Below are 23,084 nucleotides of genomic sequence, written 5' to 3'. Positions count from 1 at the left end.
CCTGCCGCTTAAGATTGGCGCTGTAACGGAAGGACAGGTGGAACACAGATTTTCCTGGTAGATTAATAAGTAATGGCAGGTTTTTTTGTCTGATACCTGCTTTATTGTGCAAACATTTAAAGGCGAAGAATCCTTTGCACGTCCAAAACTCGGCAAGACACATTCAGCAGCAGCTGCGAAGTCGACGGGGCCTTAGCTTACATTGTGCCCTGATGAGACTCCCTGCTGTCAGAAATGTCCTCTCGTTCTGTTGCCACTTCTGCTTACCGTGTCCGGATAATCTTCCCAGTGCTTTTACATTTTTTTATACTAATACCAAATGCTTAATTTTTTCTGGCACTTTCCAACACAGCAGGTTTTTTAATCAGCTTTCTAGGTTGTGAATCTTTATTTAAGCTTATTGTCAAACGTCAACACTGGCAGAACTGGATAACCAATTTAAATGTTAACTAGATTGTATTCTCCCAGCCTGATCTAATGGGAAATTGTAACTATTTTACGAGGCTAATTCGTATGATTTAAATCGTACAATGATGTACAATTATTAGGGCTGTATCACAATTAATAGCACCCAGAATAATTACGTAGTCACATTAAAGTTTGAGAATGCATATATTTGTCGTATGCAGCTGCGAATATGGGTGGGGAGCAGGATATAATGAAATTGGTACTTTTCTGGCAGAAATTGAGTAGGGTCACGCCGTGAGGAGAGAAAGGTCACGCCGTGACAAATCCATCTGGTCGCACGTCTTCGCGTGAAATGAATTCGCTGGTCAGAGTTAACAAAACTTGTGCTTTGAAACGCTGCGTAATGCGAAACTTTCAACCTTTCCGGTCTGTCGCATTCACATGCGTATGAATGGAAGTCAATGGACCAAAAAGACAAGTGTGACCTCACCTTAAGTCTTTGAACAGGGCTGCACGATAAATTGAAACTAAATATCGCGTAAATCGACCTTTTCGATTATGAAGCACGGCTATGAGATCGGTATGAATCGCTGGTCAATTGGAAAGCGTTGTGAAATGAGTCGCTTTTAACTTGCATTTGAAAAAGCAAAACCTGTCAAATACGATCATTATATATCATTATATATTTTATTGTCACGAAAAAACCTGAGGAGTCTTGAAGAACAGCTATAGAACGATTGCCATAGGCATTTCCTGGAACTGCTTGTGTTATGGTACTACTGCAGCGACGTATTTTTGGAATTTCTGTGCGAGAGCGCCATCTGGCTTTCAGATGCAACAGCATTTAACCATACTTCACATGACAAACTCCACAAAAAACCCAGCAAACAACTGCCAAAACGCGTGCATTTACATAATGTATTTCTGTTCACTGTGCATATTAATTTGAATTTATAAACACATACGTATTAAATATTGCATGAATTCATACAAATTAGCCAACTTGTAAAATAAGAAATTGTAAATGTAGTTCCGTATTTGATTTCAGGATATCAAAAATGTTGAAGAAGAATGTTGAATGTTGGCGTTTTCTATAGTGAGTTGACAAGTGGCACACATTTCATAAGGTCTGAAGGGCGACATGACAAATAGAAAATATCTAAAATAGGATAATCATTAAATATAACCATGACTTTGGTTTCACAAGGTTTCAGTTTCATTAGCAACCATGAGCTGTATTTTCCAGTTCCTCTGCAGAGACTGAAGAGTTTGTTGTCAAGACAGGGAGGGGGACTCTCAGAAATTGCTGATCTTAGCGCTCCTACAGGAAGCTAAATTAGCAACATGTTCTTTGAGATAAACTAGAGCTGTGGCGTTATTAAAATCAGAGAGAGAAGCCTTTTATGTTCTAATGTAATTAGAATCAACTTGAATGAACTGAAGTAATGTTTGCAGATCCAATAACAAAGTTTTGAACATTCTCCATCTTTGTGTGATGTGCGTAGTGGTGAACTGCGGACATCCTGGATCTCCTCCCAACGGGGTGCTAAGCGGAGACAAATTCACCTTTGGCGCCACAGTGCGATACAGCTGCACGGGTGGCCGGCAACTGAAGGGCGAGTCTTCCCGCACCTGCCAGCTCAATGGCCATTGGAGTGCGCCCATGCCCTTTTGCTCAGGTAGGGTGGACACACACACATCAATCACAACGACCTTCTGAATCAGGTGCTAAGATCCTTGGAATTCATCCTGGATAGAGATTTGCATCTGACATTTTAGGTATACCATTTTATGCATGTACCAAGGCAGGAAAAGCACTCGATAAATGTTATGTAGTCATTTTGCAAGCCAATCACAACAGACATATAAATAGAGACTACTAGAAGACCCTTGCAGCAGTACATTAGAGTTGGAGATGTCAAGCAGAAGGCATCAGGTCTTTTTGTGTGGGCAGATACGAGAACTCTCTTACGGCAAAACTCTCCCTTAAAGTTTCAAACAGCATATGTTTATCAGTATGTCTTCCTCTACAAAGGGATTTTTTCCATTTCTCTTTTAAAATTACTTTTAGTACAGATCAGGATAACTAGTCACTATGTTTTGCCACCAGCCTTTTTTTAAATAGATTAACCAGCAAGACCATAAAAGCATGCCGGGAGCATCGCTAACCAGCTTAAAATAATGTAAAAAGGGCCTTTTTTTAGCAGGTAAAGCCATTAACTCTGCAGAAACGTGGGTCACCGGGGCTGTTCCCGCTCTCCTGCAGAGAGACGCATCCACACATGATATCCCAACGCTGTGTAAATGAAGCAGACGACTGATAATAAGCTGAAAATCTGCTAGCAGGATGCCGTCTTAAGACTGCGTCTGATGTCAGTAAGGTGTATAATTGATGTGTAATTTTATTGCGATAACACGCCATCTGCTTTTCAATAGACTTCAGTAATATATGTAGACACACACGCCTGCAACCGCAGGAGTCTATCTCGTGTTGCGTCTTAAAACAGGAACCGGTAATTTCAGCCTTCGCAGAGACACAACGTGGATTTCCACACAAACATAGCAGCACAGCAGCCAGCTTCACCCTGCCATTGTTCATTCTCTAAATAGAAAGCAAAGCAATATAATAACTCCAGGGAGATATCTCGAAGGCCTCCACATGTGGGATTTAAAACCCACGCGCAAGTTTTGTCGAGCACCAGACATTGCTTAGAGACGTTTTTGCATAAGTCATCCACATGTAAAACGCTCCACAAGGCCACAAACACATTTGAATAGATCCGATGCAAGAGCGCTGGCAGCAGCCGAGCTTTCGTCAAATAAAATTATTACGACCCTGCATCCAACGCTTCACCTGAACTCTTTATGCCGCAATATCGTGCCATTGTCCTTGGGGACTTCAGAGGGAATGAACATGCAGGAATGATGGAGAATGTATTGGAATTTGAGAGAACCGCTCAGTCACTGGCATTTCGAACTGTGTTATGTCCTATTCTGGTTCAGTGAGCTCAACAAGTTTCTCCCGGTGCCTGTAATAGTCTGAGTATAGTTGTGCCCTTTAGGAAAAAATATTTTGTGCACTGAACCACTGGGTTAGTCAATGATTTCTCCCTCTTAAGAAACATTTCAGATGGTGGTGTGTTTGCATGGTCTATGGGATTTGAGAAGGACCTCTTGAATTTACCTTTGCTCTGGAAATGAGACTCATTGTTCATAATGGATGCACTGTATTGTGAGTTCTTTTTAGCTATTAGTGGACTGTGTATAGAGTAGGATTGTTCGAATTAGGGGTCTGAATAGCTTTTGTTTTTAGTGGATAAGATGAATAAGTGTAGCTTGAAAAAATCTGTCTTCAGTATTAGAAATAAAGAACAGGAATGTAGACATTTTAACCTGATCTCATGGGAATTTGTAACTATTTTCCGAAGGGGCTTATTTGTATGAATACGTGCAATGTAAACACAATTGATTTTTAGAAAAAGCTATACCGAAGCCCCTTCCCTAACCTCAACCTTAAAACGAAAGCAGATTGTACTATGAATAAGATAATACAAATTCATATGAATTAGCAATCTCGTAAAATAGTAACGAATTCCCACGAGATTGTGTTGGATAAATATATTCACACAAATAAATGCACATTATTATTCTTAAAAAATATAGTATTGTATTATTATTTTCTAACAGATATATATATATATATATATACACTCACCTAAAGGATTATTAGGAACACCATACTAATACTGTGTTTGACCCCCTTTCGCCTTCAGAACTGCCTTAATTCTACGTGGCATTGATTCAACAAGGTTCTGGAAGCATTCTTTAGAAATGTTGGCACATATTGATAGGATAGCATCTTGCAATTGCTAGAGATTTGTGGGATGCACGAAGCTCCCGTTCCACCACATCCAAATATGCTCTATTGGGTTGAGATCTGGTGACTGTGGGGGCCATTTTAGTACAGTGAACTCATTGTCATGTTCAAGAAACCAATTTTAAATGATTAAAGCTTTGTGACATGGTGCATTATCCTGCTGGAAGTAGCCATCAGATGATGGGTACATGGTGGTCATAAAGGAATGGACATGGTCAGAAACAATGCTCAGGTAGGCCGTGGCATTTAAACGATGCCCAATTGGCACTAAGGGGCCTAAAGTGTGCCAAGAAAACATCCCCCACAGCATTACACCACCACCATTATTGCATTAATGAGAAATTGAACAGTTGTTCCTAATAATCCTTTAGGGGAGTGTATACACAAATGGCAAAAAATGTCTGGCATAAAAAAATCATAAAGGAATAAGGAGTACCATGTTAAGTCCCAGTGAAATAAAAAATTACAATTCCTATACTTGTTCACTAAATAGCTTATCAGTGTGGGTCATTCTCTTTGTAAAATTAATATTCCCTCATAATCTTCAATTAAAATCTGAAAATGCTTCTGTTAACTCCTCTTCTTCAACTGTCAATATGCTTCCACTTCCATTTTAAAATGCAATGGCTTTATACATCCGATCAATTTGCAGTGAAAAACACAAACCATTGCCCTTATTTTTCTCATTTGATCAGAAGCATCAAATACAAAAACGATCACAACTTCCAGTTCACAGGGACTCGGATGGATGATTTCCAACTTGTTTATGTCGCTTTCGATTTTAGGACTTTTGGTTATGGCCAGCAAAAACTATTAATGTGGTCCCTGTTCAAATGGATTAAGTAAACTTCCATTTTGCAAATTTAAATTAATTGCTCGCAATGAAATGAAGTTGTGACAGAATGCTCAAGAATTGCGTGTTTTAGCTTAATTTTAATTAACTGAACTGAACAAGCGGCACAAGTCAATTATTTGAGTACATGTCGCCTCAAACACAGACATTGCAAATAAATTACTTCTGGTCACTTTGTCGTTTCAAATCGCTGTCTGTGTGAATTTAACCAGATAAATTACCTGTCGCTGGAAACATTTGCACGTTCATACATTGAGGTACATGCTGTAAACTTAAATGTGCACTCAAACTCACACACTCATTTATTTGCATATATTTAAACTTGTGCAATTTACCCCTTAAACCTTCATTAAGAGTTTATGACCCATAAAGCTTGAATGCTGACAGTCTTTCTACAGTCTCTTGCCAATCCCACTGAATGTCCCTCAATCCTCCACAGAGATCCATGACCCAGAAAGAGGCAGACAGAGAGAGAACAACAGCTACCCGGAGAAATCTCTCTCCTGTTTCCCTTCCTCTTCCTCCTGGTCCTCTTAGGCTTTGTCCTTCCTGGTGCTGTTCATCTGTCCTCAGGGTTTTATGGCACAAAATCACAGCAGCACAAATTCAGCGCTTTTCCTATGTGCTGAAAGCACTCTAACAAACTCACACACGGGTAATATCTGCCAGTATGCTTTGAGTTGTGCAACTTTTAGAAATGAATGTTATTTTTTCTATCTGAGGTTATAATTAATGGACCTCAGAATAAAGTTACTGTGAAGGTACAGTCCTTTCCCATGGGGAATTTTTTTTTTAACTGGACTTTAAAGGAACAAAATAAGTCTTAAGGGTACAATTATGTATCCAAAAAGCATTCTACGTTTTGTCCCTGTAGGAGTAAAAAAGAAACCCTTAAACAGATAGTTCACCCAAAATTAAAAAATAAAGTTATTTAGCCCTCATGTCAATCAAAACAGACTCTTTCTTCTGTGGAACACAAAAACTGTTGCAGTTGTCTTGTTTCCATGCAACGGGGGTCAATGTTGTTTGGTTACAAACATTCTTCAAAATATCTTATTTTGTGTATCTGGAGAAAAAAAAGTCATACACGTTTGAAATGACACCATGAAATTTTCATTTTTGGCTTAACTATCCCTTTAAGGCTTCCATCCCAGTGAAGGCTACTTTATCTGCAGAGTATATTATATAATTCATATTTTTAAACCTTATAAATAAAAGATTTCTCTAACTTAATCAGAAAGAATCTAAACAGGAGAGTTGGTTGAAAAAAGAAATACCGTTTACATTTAATGTAATGTTTGCATTGCATTTACATTACATGTTTACATTTTTAAATGTAGGCGCACGCTTTTTATCTAAAAAGACTTACAAAACAGAGGAAACACTCCAGCAATTCCTATTAAGGATTTTTTTATTTAAGAAGAGCAGTTAGCATCAAAAATAAATGTTATGTTGTTAATAAATGGCCTGTTTGTAATGTAAAAAATATTAATGATTTCCATCTTTATAAATGATTAGATTAACATTTTATCAACCAAATTGCTGACAACATGAAAATGTGGCACATAGCAGAAATGACCCACAAGCACACAGAGAGGTGTCTTGCTTGTAAAAAAATGCCAGTTTATATTTGTGTGAGTGTCTCTCTATGCATGTGTAGACATCTCATACTATTATGTTCTTTTCTGTTCCAACAAGAGTCCAAACCGAAGCTATTACAATCGTTGGACCTTGTTGTCAGCCGGCTATAATTGCCTGCGTCCCGCTAGAGGTCTCAAAGGTACAGAAAGACCAGACACTATGATCTGACCCTTTTAAAACCAAACAAACAGCGATTTATTCTCCTCCCAAAGCAGCCTTATCCCCAATTAGCTCAGTTACGATCTGCATCAGTGAGCGATTTAGTATCAACCTGCTGAGATGATCTGCCCTTCTCCTTCTGCAAACACCTGAATTCCTATGATCCAATTAGAGCAGGCGATTTTCTTAAAGGTGCAGTAAAATGTGCCATTCAGGCACCGCCAGTAATACCGAACAAAACATTCATTGCAAATGCATTCATCTCTTGATGCTGTTTTTATAGATGATGCAAACACCACCTCAGAGCCACATTAAACCGTCTGTGTCAACATCTCTAGCCATTTACAACCGTTCTGTCAGCTCTTTTATTTTATATCTGACCCATATTTGTTACACTGCTGTTGTCCGAAAGCATATTCGACCCGCTGTGAAAATCAACACTGACTGCTATATGCCACCATAGATGCCACAAATCAATAATCCATTAGAGACAAAATTTTATTGGCCCACTTCTATTCCACTCAGAGTTCGTGTTGATATAGAAAGGTGACATTTAATACATCCTTGGTTTTTCATCTAACACAATCATTTCGACAGTGTTGTATCAAAGTGTTAACTGCATGTTTACGGTGACTTTTTCCATCGGAGGTGGCTGTACATCACTCGGACACGTGAACCCACTCATAAGTCTCTTCTCCTGCAACCGTGGTGGTCTCAGGGCTGCCGTTGCGGATAAGCGAAAAAGTTCCAGTGGGAAGTCTAATACAGCAGTCCCCTCCGTCTGCCCTTGAAGTGTTGTGCTTGGTCAGCACTCTCTCCCTGACAGAATAGGCTCCTGGGAGTCCAAACACCCACACCTCACGTCTCTCACTTCTCCCGGCGAGAAAGGACAAGATGGAACGTGACATAAAAATACATACTGCGTACTTGTCGCAGAGCGCTACATGCACATGCAAAGACCCCTCGGAAAATTACCCACAATTCATCGAGACGCTCCACTCTGGAAGGAGTACAACAGTGAGAGGTGCCCCTTTGTCATGTGAGCCCCGAGAACGGTACACTTCGCTGTCAGAACGCATCTCCACAAGTGCATTCCCTTAAAGTGGCATACGAATCAGAGTGCGCCCTGTAGGGTGCCTCCTTCAACATCACACAACCCCCTGGGGAAAAAAACCCTGCAAAAGGCTAATCCATCTTCCTCACTTAACCAAATGCCAACACGCATCCATCTGGCCTCGGGTGCCCGCTGTGGGATGTATGTGACATGTATGGGACTTACAGTAAGGTGTGTAAGATAGAAACCTGCCAGTCACGCACGGGTCAAGAAGCGGCCCTCGAGCCTTACAGCCTGTTCAAGCAGCCCTTAGACTTATTAATAAATAAGAGGAACAGCCTCCGGTTCTTTAAAAACAACCATTTTTAATCTGTCCCCTGAGACACCCGCAACCAGTCAGGGTACTCCTCTTCAGACGCTGCGGAATTAGATCTGGACACCTCCTGCTCTTAAATAAATCATTACTTGTTTATAGAGCCGGCTCGGCTTTGACATGGGCTACTTTTGGATGTTGGCTCTCCTGGAGAGTTTTGTTTTCAAGCCTGTTTGCAAATGTGTGGGGGCGTGTTTGCCTGTAGGGTCTTGATCTATTTTAGCTCTTGTTCTTACTGTTCCACGCTGAACGTGGAACTTGTGACGCAATTGAAGGCAAACTTATTTAGGACAACAACAGAGATTTATATTCAGAAGTGTGTTGCTTTGCACTCCGATACATATGTGATATGATATATGATATGATATCTATAGCTATTTGGCTTTTGTGTGTGTAAGTGTCCGTATTTTTGGCCCGGTTATATTATTCGTAAGCCTTGTATGAGCATAAATGTGCTTGTCTCTGGGTGATTTGTGTGTTCATGATGAATAGAGCTCAGATTCAGGTGAGGTGCAAGGCTACCGGGTTCAGATATATGGAAGCTATGGGAATCAATCAGGAATATCAATTTCCAGAGAGCTGTAGTGGAGCCTTGAGTGTATGGAATAAAGCTCCCAGATTACATCTGTTGAGGGTCTGGAAAATAGGCACAGGAACAGTCATTCTTTCTCATTCATGTGACAGCTGATCATTCACAGACAGTTGAATAGGTTAAAATGTTGTGGTTTTAACATCAGAGACCGTTTTCTTTCTTTTCTTCCTTCCTTCTTTCTTTCTTTCTTTCTTTCTTTTCTTCCTTCCTTCCTTCCTTCCTTCCTTCCTCCCTTCTTTCTTTCTTTCTTTTCTTCTTTCTTTCTTTCTCTCTTTCTTTGCAAACATTGGAACATTTTTTGTTTTTTATATATTGTCCCATGTTGGCAATTGATTAATTTATAAACAAATAACCAAAATAAAAAAAATTATATGTTTGCAAAAAAGTCTAAATATTTTTTTCAGTTGTTTGTTAATTTACAGTATTTATACATCAATACTTTCCATCCTTCCTTACTTTTTTCTTTGTAAACAGGGGAAAACCTGTATATTTATTACAAATGAAAAATATAATTTAGTAATTTGCTTATTTATATACTGTCCCCTGTTTGCAATTTATTTATTTATAAACAAATAACTAATATGTTTATATTCTGGTTTTCCCCTGTTTGCAAATATATTTTTGTTATATGTTTTTAATTTATTTATCAATAAACTATTTCCCTCCTTGCTCACTCTTTTCTTTTGATCAGAGGAAAAAACTATATATTAATTACAACTTTCTTTCTTTCGTTCCTTTTCCTTTGCAAAAATAAGACAAAATAAGAGAAACCTGTACATTATATTTATCACAAATTTATCACAAATCTTTGCAAACGGGGAAAAACCTGTATATAAATATATTAGTTATTTCCAAGAAAACTTGTTTCGACTTGAAAAAGTGAAAAATAAAAATAAAGAAAAACACAAGGTGCATGCGGTTTGAAGTAGTTGGAGGTAAAGTACCAGCATGTACCACAGTGTTCCACCAGTATTTCATATCAACTACCCATATAAGATGGAAACATAAAAATGTACTGTACAGTAGGAATGACCCACACATCATTTTTATACTCATTGTCATTTCTCTCTCGCTATCTTCTGTAGGTGACTCATCTGGGACATGTGGTGACCCAGGCACACCGTCCCACGGCAGCAGAGACGAGAGTGATTTTCGAATACGCAGTAAAGTGCACTTCAGATGCTCAGTAGGCTACGAGCTCTTCGGCTCGACAGAAAGAATGTGCTTCCCCAACGGCACCTGGTCTGGCACTCAACCCTCCTGCAAACGTAAGCACCTCCAGCACCTGACATGATACACTGGTTCCCCCTCTCACTTCTCATCTCATAAATATTCTTCTTACTTTACTGCGAGTCTTATGGCTTACAGCGCTCACTGAATGCAGAAGTAAGACATCTGAGCTACTTAGCTACGTAGTCAGTGGGTTGGTTTTAACAAGTTATCAGTGGATCTAAGGCTTTGTTCACACTGCAGACAAATTCACTTTGACTTAAAGCTGATCTTTTGGATGGACTGTGTGAAGAGATGAAATCTGATCTGTTTGCTCAGGTATTCTTTTGTTCTTCTCTTCCAAAGAAAAGTCAAATTAAGTTCTGTTGTTGCTTTAACATTAGTAACATTTTATTGCTTGACAAAAAGTAACATTTTATTATTGTAACGCCTCTTACCATATTTGTAACATCAGGTTACAGAGCAATTGTACTGACAGGTATGCCCACCGTACTAGCGTATGCATTTTGGCGATCTTAGTAAAATCATACCACGAACTGACATAGATTTGTGAAGGTGTGGTTACACGAGGCGTACGCATTCGCTTTAGATAGAATGCATCTTTTTTTCAGAAACTTATTATACAAATTTCTGCTATTTTACATGCACGGGAAACTTATAACACACCAAAGACACCGAAAAACACGTATTCACAACTCCTTTAATACAGAAAAATTTGAAATGATTCCATTGTACCACATTAATAAAATCACAGAGTTATCCTAGATCATAGTTATTCCACATTCTGGTGTGTGTGACCCCTATGAAAGTACTGTCAGTTAATAATAGTAAAAAATAAAATAGCTGACAAAATGTAATAAATTGTAATAAAACAATGCAAGGGCTGTGTAGTATAAATAAATATTCAAAACATTTTTACCGTCACCAATGTATTTTTTTTTTAAATGAATTTATCTTTATTTATTTGTTTATTTATTGCTTGTTTTCTAGTGTCGCATTTTTAATATATGAGCCATTATTTATACATGTCACAACAACAAAAAGTCTCATTAGGAAGAGTGATTCAAAATTACCAAACTGTACACAAAACATGACACGCTTAATCCGTTAATCTTAATCAAGCTCATGGATGTAATTTCGATCAGGCTTGTGAATATTTGGTGTCATGTTTTTTGCTGTTTGGACTATAAAAACATTCTAAACAAAGCCGTGGTAATTGTTGCTCTAATAGCAGAACTTTTTGAAAAGCTTTGCCAAGCATTGCCTTGTTTTTACCTTTGCAGTTCTACTAATTGTGATAAAAGAGACCTTCCTGTTCATTTTCATAATTAAATGGCAGCCAACACCTGGCAGCCTGCTGCTTCTTTATAATATGATCAAATAGTCCCAAAAGTCATCTATCAGTGACAAACAATCAAATCATCTACCCTTCATATGATATATCACCTTCCACAATGTTACCTGTTTATTTTGCTCTTTTCTCCTGTATGCCTTGTTACAGTGGTTGTACAGTAGTCCCACGCCATGTAATAAACCCACATTTCCCCCGAGGCTGTAAAGACTACAGCACAAATGAAAGATGACTTGCCACGTCCAGCCAGTGTTTTCTCTGAAAACATGAGGCACCATCTTGTTTTCTTGCCCCGAGACCTGACTAATGGTGTTTTTCCCAGGGCTCCCACCTCCCACAGAACATAGATTTGACATGACCCAGACCATTGTGTCGGGATGTTTTTTGAGGGATGGCAATTGGCAGAGGGTTACAGGGACAGGTTCTAAATAAGGGGAAAGGCGATCCGTGCCCCCGCAGCAAAATGACAAGCCCCGAGGGAGTCGCAATAGTAAGCATGTCATCGAGAGACAAAGAAGAGTGCTCAAGCTTGCTGTCATGGGGTTTACTGCAAACATAGTCATTTTAACAACTGCAGTTTGAGATGATACCTACCGAATGGAAGTTTGCCGTTGCGCTCAAAAGCACGGGGAAGAACATTTTGGCCTCGGTTTTAGACCGTTACTTCTCTCTTATATCTCAACTCTAATAAGTGCTTTTTGTTTGTTTGTTCTTTACTCTCTTGATCTGCAAAACACATCTTATCAAGTCCTACAGGAGCATTTCTCTAAGGAATAAAGTCTCTAGTTCTTATTTTCTCTAGTAGCCAGGCCAAAAGTGATGTCCCGAGGCCATATTTGTCAAGTATTGTCCATCAGGTTATATTAAAACATCAGTATGATGTAAACGAAGAAAACACTAAACTAAAAAATACAAAAAATTGTATAGACTGTTTTATCTAACTTGATGAAATTATTTTATTTAATTGATGGTCATTTTGTTGCATGATCATTTTATTAAAAAAACAATTCGTTGAATGGGTCCTTTAATTTGATCGCATTTAAAGAAACCGTATGGTACATTGTCATCTAGTGGTTGAGCTTGGTATCGCAGTCTAAATAAAAAATATTGGAGAGACAAGTTTAGCCAAGTAATAAATCTTCTCGGTTTCTTCCGATTGTTATCAGGCACTCTATTGTTTGTGTTTACCGGAAGTTCAGTTGGGGTCACAAAGTGTGTAAATAACGCAATAACGCTTGTTTATGTTGTCTATATTAGTGAATTTTGCTTATACAAATATACAAATGCATAGAAAAACAAAAAGGTTAAGGGAAATCATGCATTGACTTCAAAATTATCTGTTTTTGTTATTTTGTTAATTTTCTCCTTTTTTTAATTATGGCTGTCATAACTGGACCCTTGACTTGGCTTTGCATGTGTGTAATTTTTGGCAAAGCCTCCTTAAATTCTTCTCACAGCTGAGGTTCAGTCTCAATGCCAGGCACAACCACACAACATGCTTACAAAAATACATTTAGAACAGCATATTTGAGCGTATTAAGGAGAAGGCATACATATTCCAAAGTTGGAAATCCCATTTGGCCACTACAATATAAGATCATGATATATAAACTGTACATATTCAACTCTCAATATCCTTCTTATACCTTTTTCTAAACTAATCCAGCTGTGCAGTGTGGGAACCCCGGGACCCCCAGCAACGGACGGCTATACCGACTGGACGGCACCACCTTTTCACACTCAGTCATTTACTCCTGCATGGACGGCTACCTGCTGAGCGGCTCCACCACACAACAGTGCCAAGCCAACGGCACCTGGTCTGGCACGACGCCCAACTGCACCTGTAAGTATGAAACATGCTATGCAGGAAATTTAAACAGGGATTGTTCCTTTTGTTTCTGATTCGGCAGAAGCGGTCTCTCTCTGTAGTATATCATTTCAGATTGTAATGTCAGGTGATGGGACAGATGGATTGTGGGACTTGTTTGAGTAAAATAGTAAAGATACGTCATTGCATTATGCCTTTCAGACCTTGACTGAAAAGTCTTTCTTACTGTTCATAAAAGTTTCATTCAGGCACCACCGTGAGAGTTACCGGCATTCCTTTGAATAAAGATGTTTGTTTTCAGAAATGTGTTCTGTGTTCTGAATTTCTGAAATTGGAGGTGTCTTGGAGGTTGCTCTGAGTCAAATTTTCTCTGGCAATGGATAAAGATGAACAGGTCATGACAGTTCCTTCCCTCCCTCAGTTTGATATATAAATCAGTTATTTCAGATTTTAATAAGGCCCCTTTGGATACAATACTTAAATGGCTTATTTTCATTTTTTATTATGTCCTGTACTGCGCTATACTTTTAGTGTTAACTGTTTAGCTCTACAAAGACTCACCACATATTTGTCTCATGTTTTTACACGTAGTGTCTTAATAGAATCATCGCAGGATCTCTGGTAACCTGAGGTCTTGCTCAAAGGCACATTGGTAACATCCTGCAGATATTGCTTGCGGGTTTGAATATTTCAGTTTTCAGTTCAGACGTTCAGACTCCTCTCCTGAGGGGAATGCACTAATAATAAATTGTTCTCACATGTGCACATGCTTGCTGTGTTGTTTAAACATTTGAAAAAGAATAATAAATGTGGAGCAAAAAATGCAATTAGTTTGAGCATGATCGACAGAGAATACACGAACATATCAGCACTAATTCAGCGGTTTCAGTAATACTTTTGTGAGGGAATATGTGTTACCCAGTCTGTGAAAACCCAGCCAAAGTCATTCTTTTGCGATTTACTGTTTTCTATATAAAATCATCCTACATAATGTTAATAACATTCTGTTAAAACATAACCTTGAGTTAACAAAGATTGAAAATATCGTCAAATTAATGAATGAAACCAAACTTGATGCTCATTATATCTAATTAGATTATGAGACCAAAGCATGGATTTTACAGACATGGTCACATATTCGTGAATTATTAAATAAAATCAAAATCAAAATCAAATTGAATCTTTTTATTGTCACTCAACCATGTACATGTGCAACTGTTGTTGAAAAACTTCGGGTGCAGTTCTGACCAACATGGTAGTATAACAGAGATAAGAAACGAATTACAATACTTTACAATATACTTTTTTCCGTAAACATTAACAGGATAGACATTTTCCTACATACATTCGGCTGTCATTTTATGTTATTTTATAACGTACATATATATAATGATGTATTATTCACTCTGCATTGAATAATAGATTCTACTGTAATAATCAGGAGAAAAGATTCATTTGTGAGTCCGCTCACATATCTAGGTATTCCGATAGTCTTGGAGATGTACCAAGCAAGTCATGATATAAAAAATAGCTCAGCCATTTTAAGTTGCTATTATTATTCAAAACCGCATTTGTAAATGTGGTTTCTCCCTAAACTGTGGGAGCCATAATCCGACAAAATGTTTTTTTGTAAGAAAATGGGGCGTAAACTGACTGTGATTGATATGCCTCTACATGTGTTTATTGAGTGGGCCGAGTGTAGTGATACACGACCCTGTCCAAGGGAGGAGTCGCATTAGCATTTCACATCAGCCATATCTCAACATCACTGGCATGTTTATGTGTGAGACCGTTGATGGATTTTACAAAACATAATTTTCTGTTGTTTTCCAAAAGACACAGAACAAGAACTCAAGGGTGACAAATAAGTAATGGTCCGATATGAATGAATAGAGAAAATTAAGATGTTACGTCTGGGAAATAATCAAATAAATGCTGTGACGGAATGAGATTTTGTCAGCCGCAGCAAAGTGCAAAACCGCAGATCTGTTTTTCGTGGTTTCATCTGAATTCCGGCAACGTCGCGTTCTTTCTCGCATTATTCCTATCCCCACCTTTTATTTATCCATTGGAAGAAATAATCATTTTAAAAGATCCGCAGAATTGATTCCAAGTTATACCTCCGAGACACCATTGGAAAGGGAACCGTGCCCGCTTGCCGCTATTGATTTCTTTCCATAATAATGAGATCTATCATTTCAAATAAAACGCCAGGCTTTCCAAACATTGTCGCAGTGTAAATGAGTTGTTAAAGATGATTTGTGAATGTGGCTCCCGGGGTTGGTTTCGATAGTTTCAATCACACTGCCACAAAAAGGGTAATATTGTCATTTGGTGGGTCATATTAGATATGGAATAAAGATCGACGTGTGTTGGGAGCTTACACATTTTGACTCATTGCACCTAAATCAGGTATGAAGGACAGCTTAGTGTTGTTCCTGTTAAAACATTTTTTGTCATCTCTCTAAGTACAGTATGTATGTCATCTTTTTCAGTGATCAACTGCGGCGACCCCGGAGTGCCAGCCAACGGCCTGAGATATAATGAAGAGTTTACTATTGGACAAAACATCACCTACATGTGTCAGCCTGGCTACACCATGGAAGCTGACAGTTTGCCCACCATTACTTGTACCGGTAATGGTACCTGGAATGCTCCTGTTCCTTTCTGTAAAGGTAAAATTACATTGATTCACTTAGGAGATTTTATTCAAATCGACTTACAAAAGCGAGAGCATTCAACATTTTGTTAGACCCACGTTACATTTATATTAATGCATTTAGTAGATGCTCTTATCTCAAGCAGCGGTGCATTCAAGGTGTACATTTTTTTATCACAATGTGTGTTCTCGCAACCTATGCTTGCTTCTTTGGCATTCACAATGCTATTAAATGAAGATGCTTTTGGTAAAAGTGTCTGCCAAATGCATAAAATGCATATTCTATTCCAAGTAAAGCCAAATAGCTGTATTGTTAATAACTCGCACTGATATATCTGCACATCTGGCCCCAACCGCCCCAAGCATTCGATGCACAGATGCTTCTCCCGGAGTGAGCTGAGGTCTTCCAGCTTTGCGTCTTTGCCGTCGTGATGGATGTCTTGTTTGGCGCTAAAAAACTAATGTTTTGCTACCCTTGTAAGTCATATTTTATTACTTGATTGGGCTACAACAAATGATAAACATTCGTGTTTTCTCAACCAATCATGAAGCTTGCAAAGAACAGTCCCACGACACATTTCTCCACCGAGAGTTCCCGCCTAAGGCCCACGTTGTCCCCACTATTTTATTCAGCGTTGACCTGCGAGCCCTTGCGTTTTTCTCGTAATTAAATTTACAGCCACACAAATCATTCCCGTCATCATTCTGCAGCCGGATGAAACGCTGTTGAATATATCATGTGATGTGAAATTGAATTTCAGGTTTTCGGTTGCATTTCTGATACTCACCAATGCTCCGGCCTAGCAGGCTGTTTTGCAAAGCTCATTTAGATAGACACAGATGTCTCATTTATTCGGCTGCAACCTCCTCCTGTTTCTTAGAGGACATGATGTGCATGTATATTTAAGGAGGCTTGAACTTCATACTTCAGTCCGAACTCCACAGACGCTTCACAGGGCTATTAATATGCGTACTGGAGTTCAGTGAAAATGCAACCACTCCCATCTCTGTGATATTCAGATCCCTTTATAGGCTCCTCTCTGAAGTCTGTTAGATTCTCCTTTTTTGCCTGTTTGGTAAATGCATCCGGTTTAAAATGTAAAAGCACCATAATTCATCAAAACAAGACAATTTGAGGGATTCTTGTCCATAGCATAAAGTTTATTGAGCGTTTATTATCCTAATTCTAATCCCTAACCTTAATTATGGGCATATATATATATATATATATATATATTAAAAAGGGAATTAAAATTTAGCAGCAGTAGTAAATATTCATTAGCCAAGGGGCCTCAATCAGGTCCAGTTCTCATGAACTCTCTTTAATAGAGCCCAGCGGTAATTAAGTCATGATTAATATACAGAATTAGGGTTTATTAGAAGTTTATTACATCATATTATAAGCGTGAATATGATAGACAGCTCATGTTGTGGATGTAGTTTTTGGATGCAATAAAATTGGGGCGTCACACCGAGTGTTGGGACGTGAGTCATCATGTGCGCCCATTTGAACAAGGAATTGGCTTCCTGTCTGCTAAAGTGTGATTGATTTTAAAGCCTCATCTGGTACTTGATCACCAGACTTACTGTACAAAGTTGGGGTGGCAGTTATTGGGAAAGATGGGGCGTCTAAGACAGAGACAGCATTTGGCTTATTCGGTAGTGCTGACAGAACCTATTAATCTCTACGTAACCTGCTAGTACCAAAATAGTTGATAATAGTCTGTTTTCACATACTTTATATTGTCATATTTTCTTCTCTGTTTTAATGTAACTCGTTCTTCAGCAGGTTTGCGATTTCATGGAAATCTCCAATATATGCAGACTGCGTGACATCCGAAACTTGATCAAAATCTGTGCCTTGTTTTTCCAGTTAATTTATTTTATTCATTTTTTATTTTTGACCCTCAACCACCCCACTCAGCGATTATTTTCTTCTCCTAAACATGTTAGATATGTGCCGGGTGTAAAAAAGCAAGATGTTTACGCATATTTTGCTTTGGGGTTAGTTTATGTGTTGCCACATTTCACCGGAATAATTAAGTACACAAGTACATCTGCTTTCACAGCAAGAAAGGAGGCGGAAATTTGGATAAGTTTATCTCCGAGCTTGCCTCTGCCAAATGTATTATTCAGTATTCCTACACATTAGTGTACCCCCTAAAAATGTATATTTAAAAACCTACTGCACCTGCTGCATTGACTTCCATTATAGGCTTTCCAGTAAGCTTTAAAATCTCTTTACGAAAGCCTAAAACTGCATGTTCATCTCAGAGCTGGAATATAAGCTTTGTTACTGTGATGTACATTCCATTATTAATGTACTGCACAGTGCACACATTATTTTTCAGTTTACGCTGAACTTCTGTTTCATTTCTCATCTTAGACGTCACATGTCCTGCTCCTCTGCCCATCTCAAACGGCCTGCTGGAGGGTCGTGACTTTGAGTGGAGCACCAGCGTGAGTTACAGCTGCTCTCCGGGCTACGAGCTCTCTTTCCCCGCCATTCTCACCTGCGTGGGCAACGGTACATGGAGTGGTGAGGTGCCCCAGTGCTTGCGTGAGTACTGTATTTGTCTTTAATATTAATCAAAGTCTGTTTCAACCCTGCAGGGGCTTGCGACTCCATGCATGCTTCAAGCAGCTTTCCTGAAAGCAGAAATGCCTACTCGGCTTTAGTTTTGGCAGATGGAAGGAACGTGATGATCAGACGTTGAATGACTGATTGCATCATTATTGAGCCCATGTCAAAAATTAAGAACCTCCATTGATTCTGTTGGAAGAAATGGCAGTGTTTGTATTTTTAGGAATATACACACTGAATGATTTAGACCTTTATATAGAAACGATGCATCCAGGGGGGAAAAAATTGCTGTATGAAGAAATTGTACCTCTGACCTCTGACGGGGTTTCACTATTATTTTCTGCCATGACAGCACATCTATAATTCATCAGGCAAACCATGTTTATTGTGCTACAGTAGATCCCAGACAGAGTCCGGCCCGAATATTTTCTGTACCATGGATTATTCTGGTCATCCTCAAGCATGTTATTGATTATATTTCTCTCCAGAGATCTATCGCTCTCCTGACAGTTGTTTACCCATGAACCCTTGCGGCATTGGACTTTCCCCATTGTTCTTGGGTTATGTTTGGAATAGCACTGCTACCCTACCTATATAGAATACTTTGACTCCGTTTGGCAGTTCTTTATCTCGCAATACACATGACTTGACTTTCTGTGTTCAGGCTGGAAATGATGAATGAACCAGATGTACTGTTGCACACTACTGTACATACTACTGTTTCTGACATTTCGTGAAATGAAGCCTACATTTTCACTATTTTCAAAGAATTATAGGCAGCAATATTCTGTAAATAGTGAGCTTGTTTTCCATTCCAAACATAGCCGTTTAGTATTCCTCATTATTCTTTATGTCTTTTTCTCTCTTAGTAGAACTTGAAACAGTGAATTTCAAAGATAAAGTGGCATCTTTATGTTTTCGTTCGCATGGTTGTTTTAGTCTGTTTCGAAGAAATTGACTTCTTTATTTCATTAAGCTTAACTGTGTGTTGTCCATATTGTGAACCATGTATTATAATCTGCACTTGGGGGGAAAGCAATAATAAAAAAACTAAATGGAAAACAGGATAAAGTGAGACTATCCCTTTTAAGAATAGCATAAAGGATGTTTATGTTTTCAGAAACACAACGTTTTCAGCATCTCACATAAGACTGAAATTAGTGTATGCTAATGATTCAACTGTATAAGTTTTTATCCTCTCTGTGTTTTGTAGCCAAGTTCTGCGGGGATCCTGGAATCACTGCCTTCAGCTCAAGGGAAGGCCGCAGTTTCATCTACCAGTCAGAGGTTTCATTTAGCTGCATGGCCCCCTACATCCTTGTGGGCAGCACTACGCGCATTTGCCAGGCTGATGGCACCTGGAGTGGATCCCAGCCTCGCTGTATAGGTAAATAAATTCACGTATACCAACGGATAAATACTACAGGAACATGTTGCTGTTTCTTTTGCGACCCAACGCACTTCAAGATAATAGGCCTGACAATGCAAAACAAATGACAATTCTATTCTTTCCTACATATTTATTTAACTTCCTTACTTATATTTTTCTCAGATTCACATTCTCTCTATGTAATTCTCAACAGCAATTTCAAACAAATTGAATCCAAGCTTAAAGGCGCAGTTTTTTAATTTACAGCGGCCACTAGCGTTGTATTATAGATTTGCAACAAATCGCTCCGTTCAAACACGACGGTGGCCACCATAGTACAAAAAGATGTCGTTCTCATGTTCACGCAGGGAAGAGATCATGGCAGGCATTAGAGAGACAGTAGAAAGAACAATGTCTTATTTATTACATAGAAAAAAGGTCTTATGGATTTTAAGTATAAAAAGAAGTCAGGCAGGAGCAGGAGGAATATTATAAAGACTTTCCAGCGGAGACGCGTTTGAATCCACGGTACTAAGACTTTTATCAGAGATACTCATAGATATCTCTGGAGATACTTTCCAGCAGAGAGTCCTTGGGAAAAAATCACCCCCGAGGAGGAATATTTGAGTAACGTTGGTTTTTCTGTTTGTTAGAACCTAGATATGTTGTTGTTTTTGTTTTAATATTAGCTGTCCGGACAGAGCAGTTTTGAGAGTCATTGTTTATCTGGAACCACTTTAATATTGTACTCGTCCATATACTGGAGAGAGAGAGATAGAGCGCTAAAACTGTAGAGAAAGCGCGTTTTACTCGCTTACTCAAGGATGAATAAATGTACAGTTAATCTGCGGGTCACATGCGTTCAAATCCTTAGAATACGATCCGAACGGATCATGGATCATCCGTGATCCGTTTCACCACTATACCGCAGGGGAGAGGGAGAGGCAACGTGGGTTGTAGAGTTGTTTGTCCATTTATGGCTGCTGTACAAAACAGGAAGCTCTGTATGTAGATATAAACAGCTTATTCTAAGGTATTAGAAACATAACGGTTCATTATGTAAGGTCTTTATACACCTCTGAAGAAATAGTTTTGTATATTATATTTCATTTCTGTAAATAGATCCTCCTCGTATTGTTACTTTAAAATACAGTTCTGAAATCTAAGAATAGCGATTAACGAAACACTGGTCTGTATGCATATGTATGTGCATGTATTTGGACAGGTGCCCCCGTAAGGATGGTAATAGCCAGGGTACAATATAAATTAATTATGAAAGGAACTACATCATGCTAATTTGAAATTGTAAAATGTGAGAATATATTGTTTGTACAGTACAGTCATATTGTCTGCAAAGTCCTTGCAATGTGTGTAACCAAGTGTGTTCAGACGTTGTTCTTTCCTTCTTTTATAATTTTGTGATATTACAAAAGTCCTAAGGTTGCCAGTGTCTACAAATATCTCATGCCTTTGGGATTCTGTTATCATTCAATTATCAGAGGGAGCTGATTCATTTGAATATAAAAAGTGTCATTTTACTGCCCTTTTTGCATTATGTGCCAAATGCTCAATCTACATGCAAAAACCGAACAAATTAGGGTCAATTAAGTCATTTTGTCAGAGTGTCTCTCAAGCTTTTTACGGTGCAATTTAGCAGAACCTCTAAAGTCAAGAAAATTAAGCTAAGTGGTCAGATCCTGCACTTGGAATCTCAAGTTGGGCCACGAATAACACTTGTCTGTAACTCTACCCGTCTTATGATTACCACCCACGACCAGAACCGCTTTTTTTGTTTGTTGTTCAGTGCACAAAGAAATTCTAAAGTATTTAGCTCAACTCCAAAGAAATCAATGCCCTCCCACTGCCCTATCAAACCAGGCCGGTGCCGCTCCAAACGGCCTCCATCCTGTTGATAGAATTACGTGGGGAACATCAAAGCTGCTCCTTGTGCCCTCAGTGTGGATGAATAGAGAGGCAAGTTTCAGTAAGAAGTCCAGAACTGAAGCCAGGGGAAACTAAATTGCATCAGATACAAAAACTTAACAAACTTGCTTATTGGTTGCTGGCAGTGTCAGATCTTGAGAAGATGAGAACACCCTGCACACCTGGTCAATGAGCTTCTCAGACATATAAACAGTGAGACGTTACCTGATCTAACTTACATAATCAATTTGCTTTAAACTAAACTTTTACACTTAAAAAAATGAATATTTCTTTTGACAGCTAGGCTATTCGCACTCTTATGAGGACATGGGGTGGACACCTCCATTCAGGCCGCCATGTTGTGATGACATAAGTGTTTTTGTAGTTCCATTTGGTGCTGTTAGAGCCGCAATAATACACATTTCTTACAACCTTGATGTAGTCTTAGTAATTGTATAAAGTCCATTAAAATGCATGCATATGTGACTTCAGTCATTTTAAAAGCATTTTCCTTGGCTTGTACATTCATTATGAGACGTGTACTATTATCGCAGCAGAGTGTTCTTGTCTGAAATACAACAGAGACGGCTCTGGGTAAATAACAGCTATCTGGCTTATAATTCAGGCCATATAATGCTGGACAAGGCAGGAACAGACACAAAAGGCACAGTAGAACAGCCAAGAGTAGTGCCGATGACAAACCGATGCTAGCTGCAAAACTACTTTCTGTAAATATGCTTTTTTGAAAGCATTAGGGAGCCAAATCATGTGTTTTTTGTCTGAACCAGTATATTATGTTCGATAACTATCGTCGATCATAAATTTAAGGAAATTAATTGTTTTTAAACACATCAATACCTCCACCCCTTTAAATGTGAATAGGTCATTTGGACTGCGCTTGCTTATACTCACATTATACTCACATTTCAAAAATGCAACTAATGTGATATCCAAGAAGTCCTTCATGGGAAATATACAGCCACGGAAAGAATTAAGAGATCATACAAGATGTTCATTGAATCAGTATTTCTAGATGTATTGTGGTCGGACTAAGACCATCAAGGCAATTTTAATTTAATGTATATACATGACTATACAGTATGTATGTATTTGTTTATTTAGACGGTATATGTGTGTACATAAATTTGTGTTTTAAAACATTTTCAGGAATTAATTTCCACTC

The 23,084-nt window shown here is 38.6% G+C and overlaps 1 protein-coding gene across 3 annotated transcripts in view; it reads left to right on the top strand.

The window, feature by feature from the left end:
• csmd3b (CUB and Sushi multiple domains 3b) overlaps positions 1-23,084 on the top strand; it is a 347,235-nt gene that overhangs the window by 305,702 nt on the left and 18,449 nt on the right. For all 3 annotated transcript variants that reach the window (XM_056741016.1, XM_056741014.1, XM_056741013.1), the window contains exons 56-61: positions 1,914-2,087; positions 10,043-10,225; positions 13,205-13,381; positions 15,862-16,041; positions 18,412-18,585; positions 19,823-19,996. In XM_056741016.1, coding sequence (XP_056596994.1) covers positions 1,914-2,087; positions 10,043-10,225; positions 13,205-13,381; positions 15,862-16,041; positions 18,412-18,585; positions 19,823-19,996 — 1,062 coding nt within the window. The remainder of the gene's footprint in view (positions 1-1,913; positions 2,088-10,042; positions 10,226-13,204; positions 13,382-15,861; positions 16,042-18,411; positions 18,586-19,822; positions 19,997-23,084) is intronic.

The sequence above is a fragment of the Triplophysa dalaica genome, chromosome 25, assembly GCF_015846415.1.
Source record: "Triplophysa dalaica isolate WHDGS20190420 chromosome 25, ASM1584641v1, whole genome shotgun sequence".
In the NCBI taxonomy this organism is placed as follows: Eukaryota; Metazoa; Chordata; class Actinopteri; order Cypriniformes; family Nemacheilidae; genus Triplophysa; species Triplophysa dalaica.
This window is presented reverse-complemented; position numbering and strand designations above follow the sequence as displayed.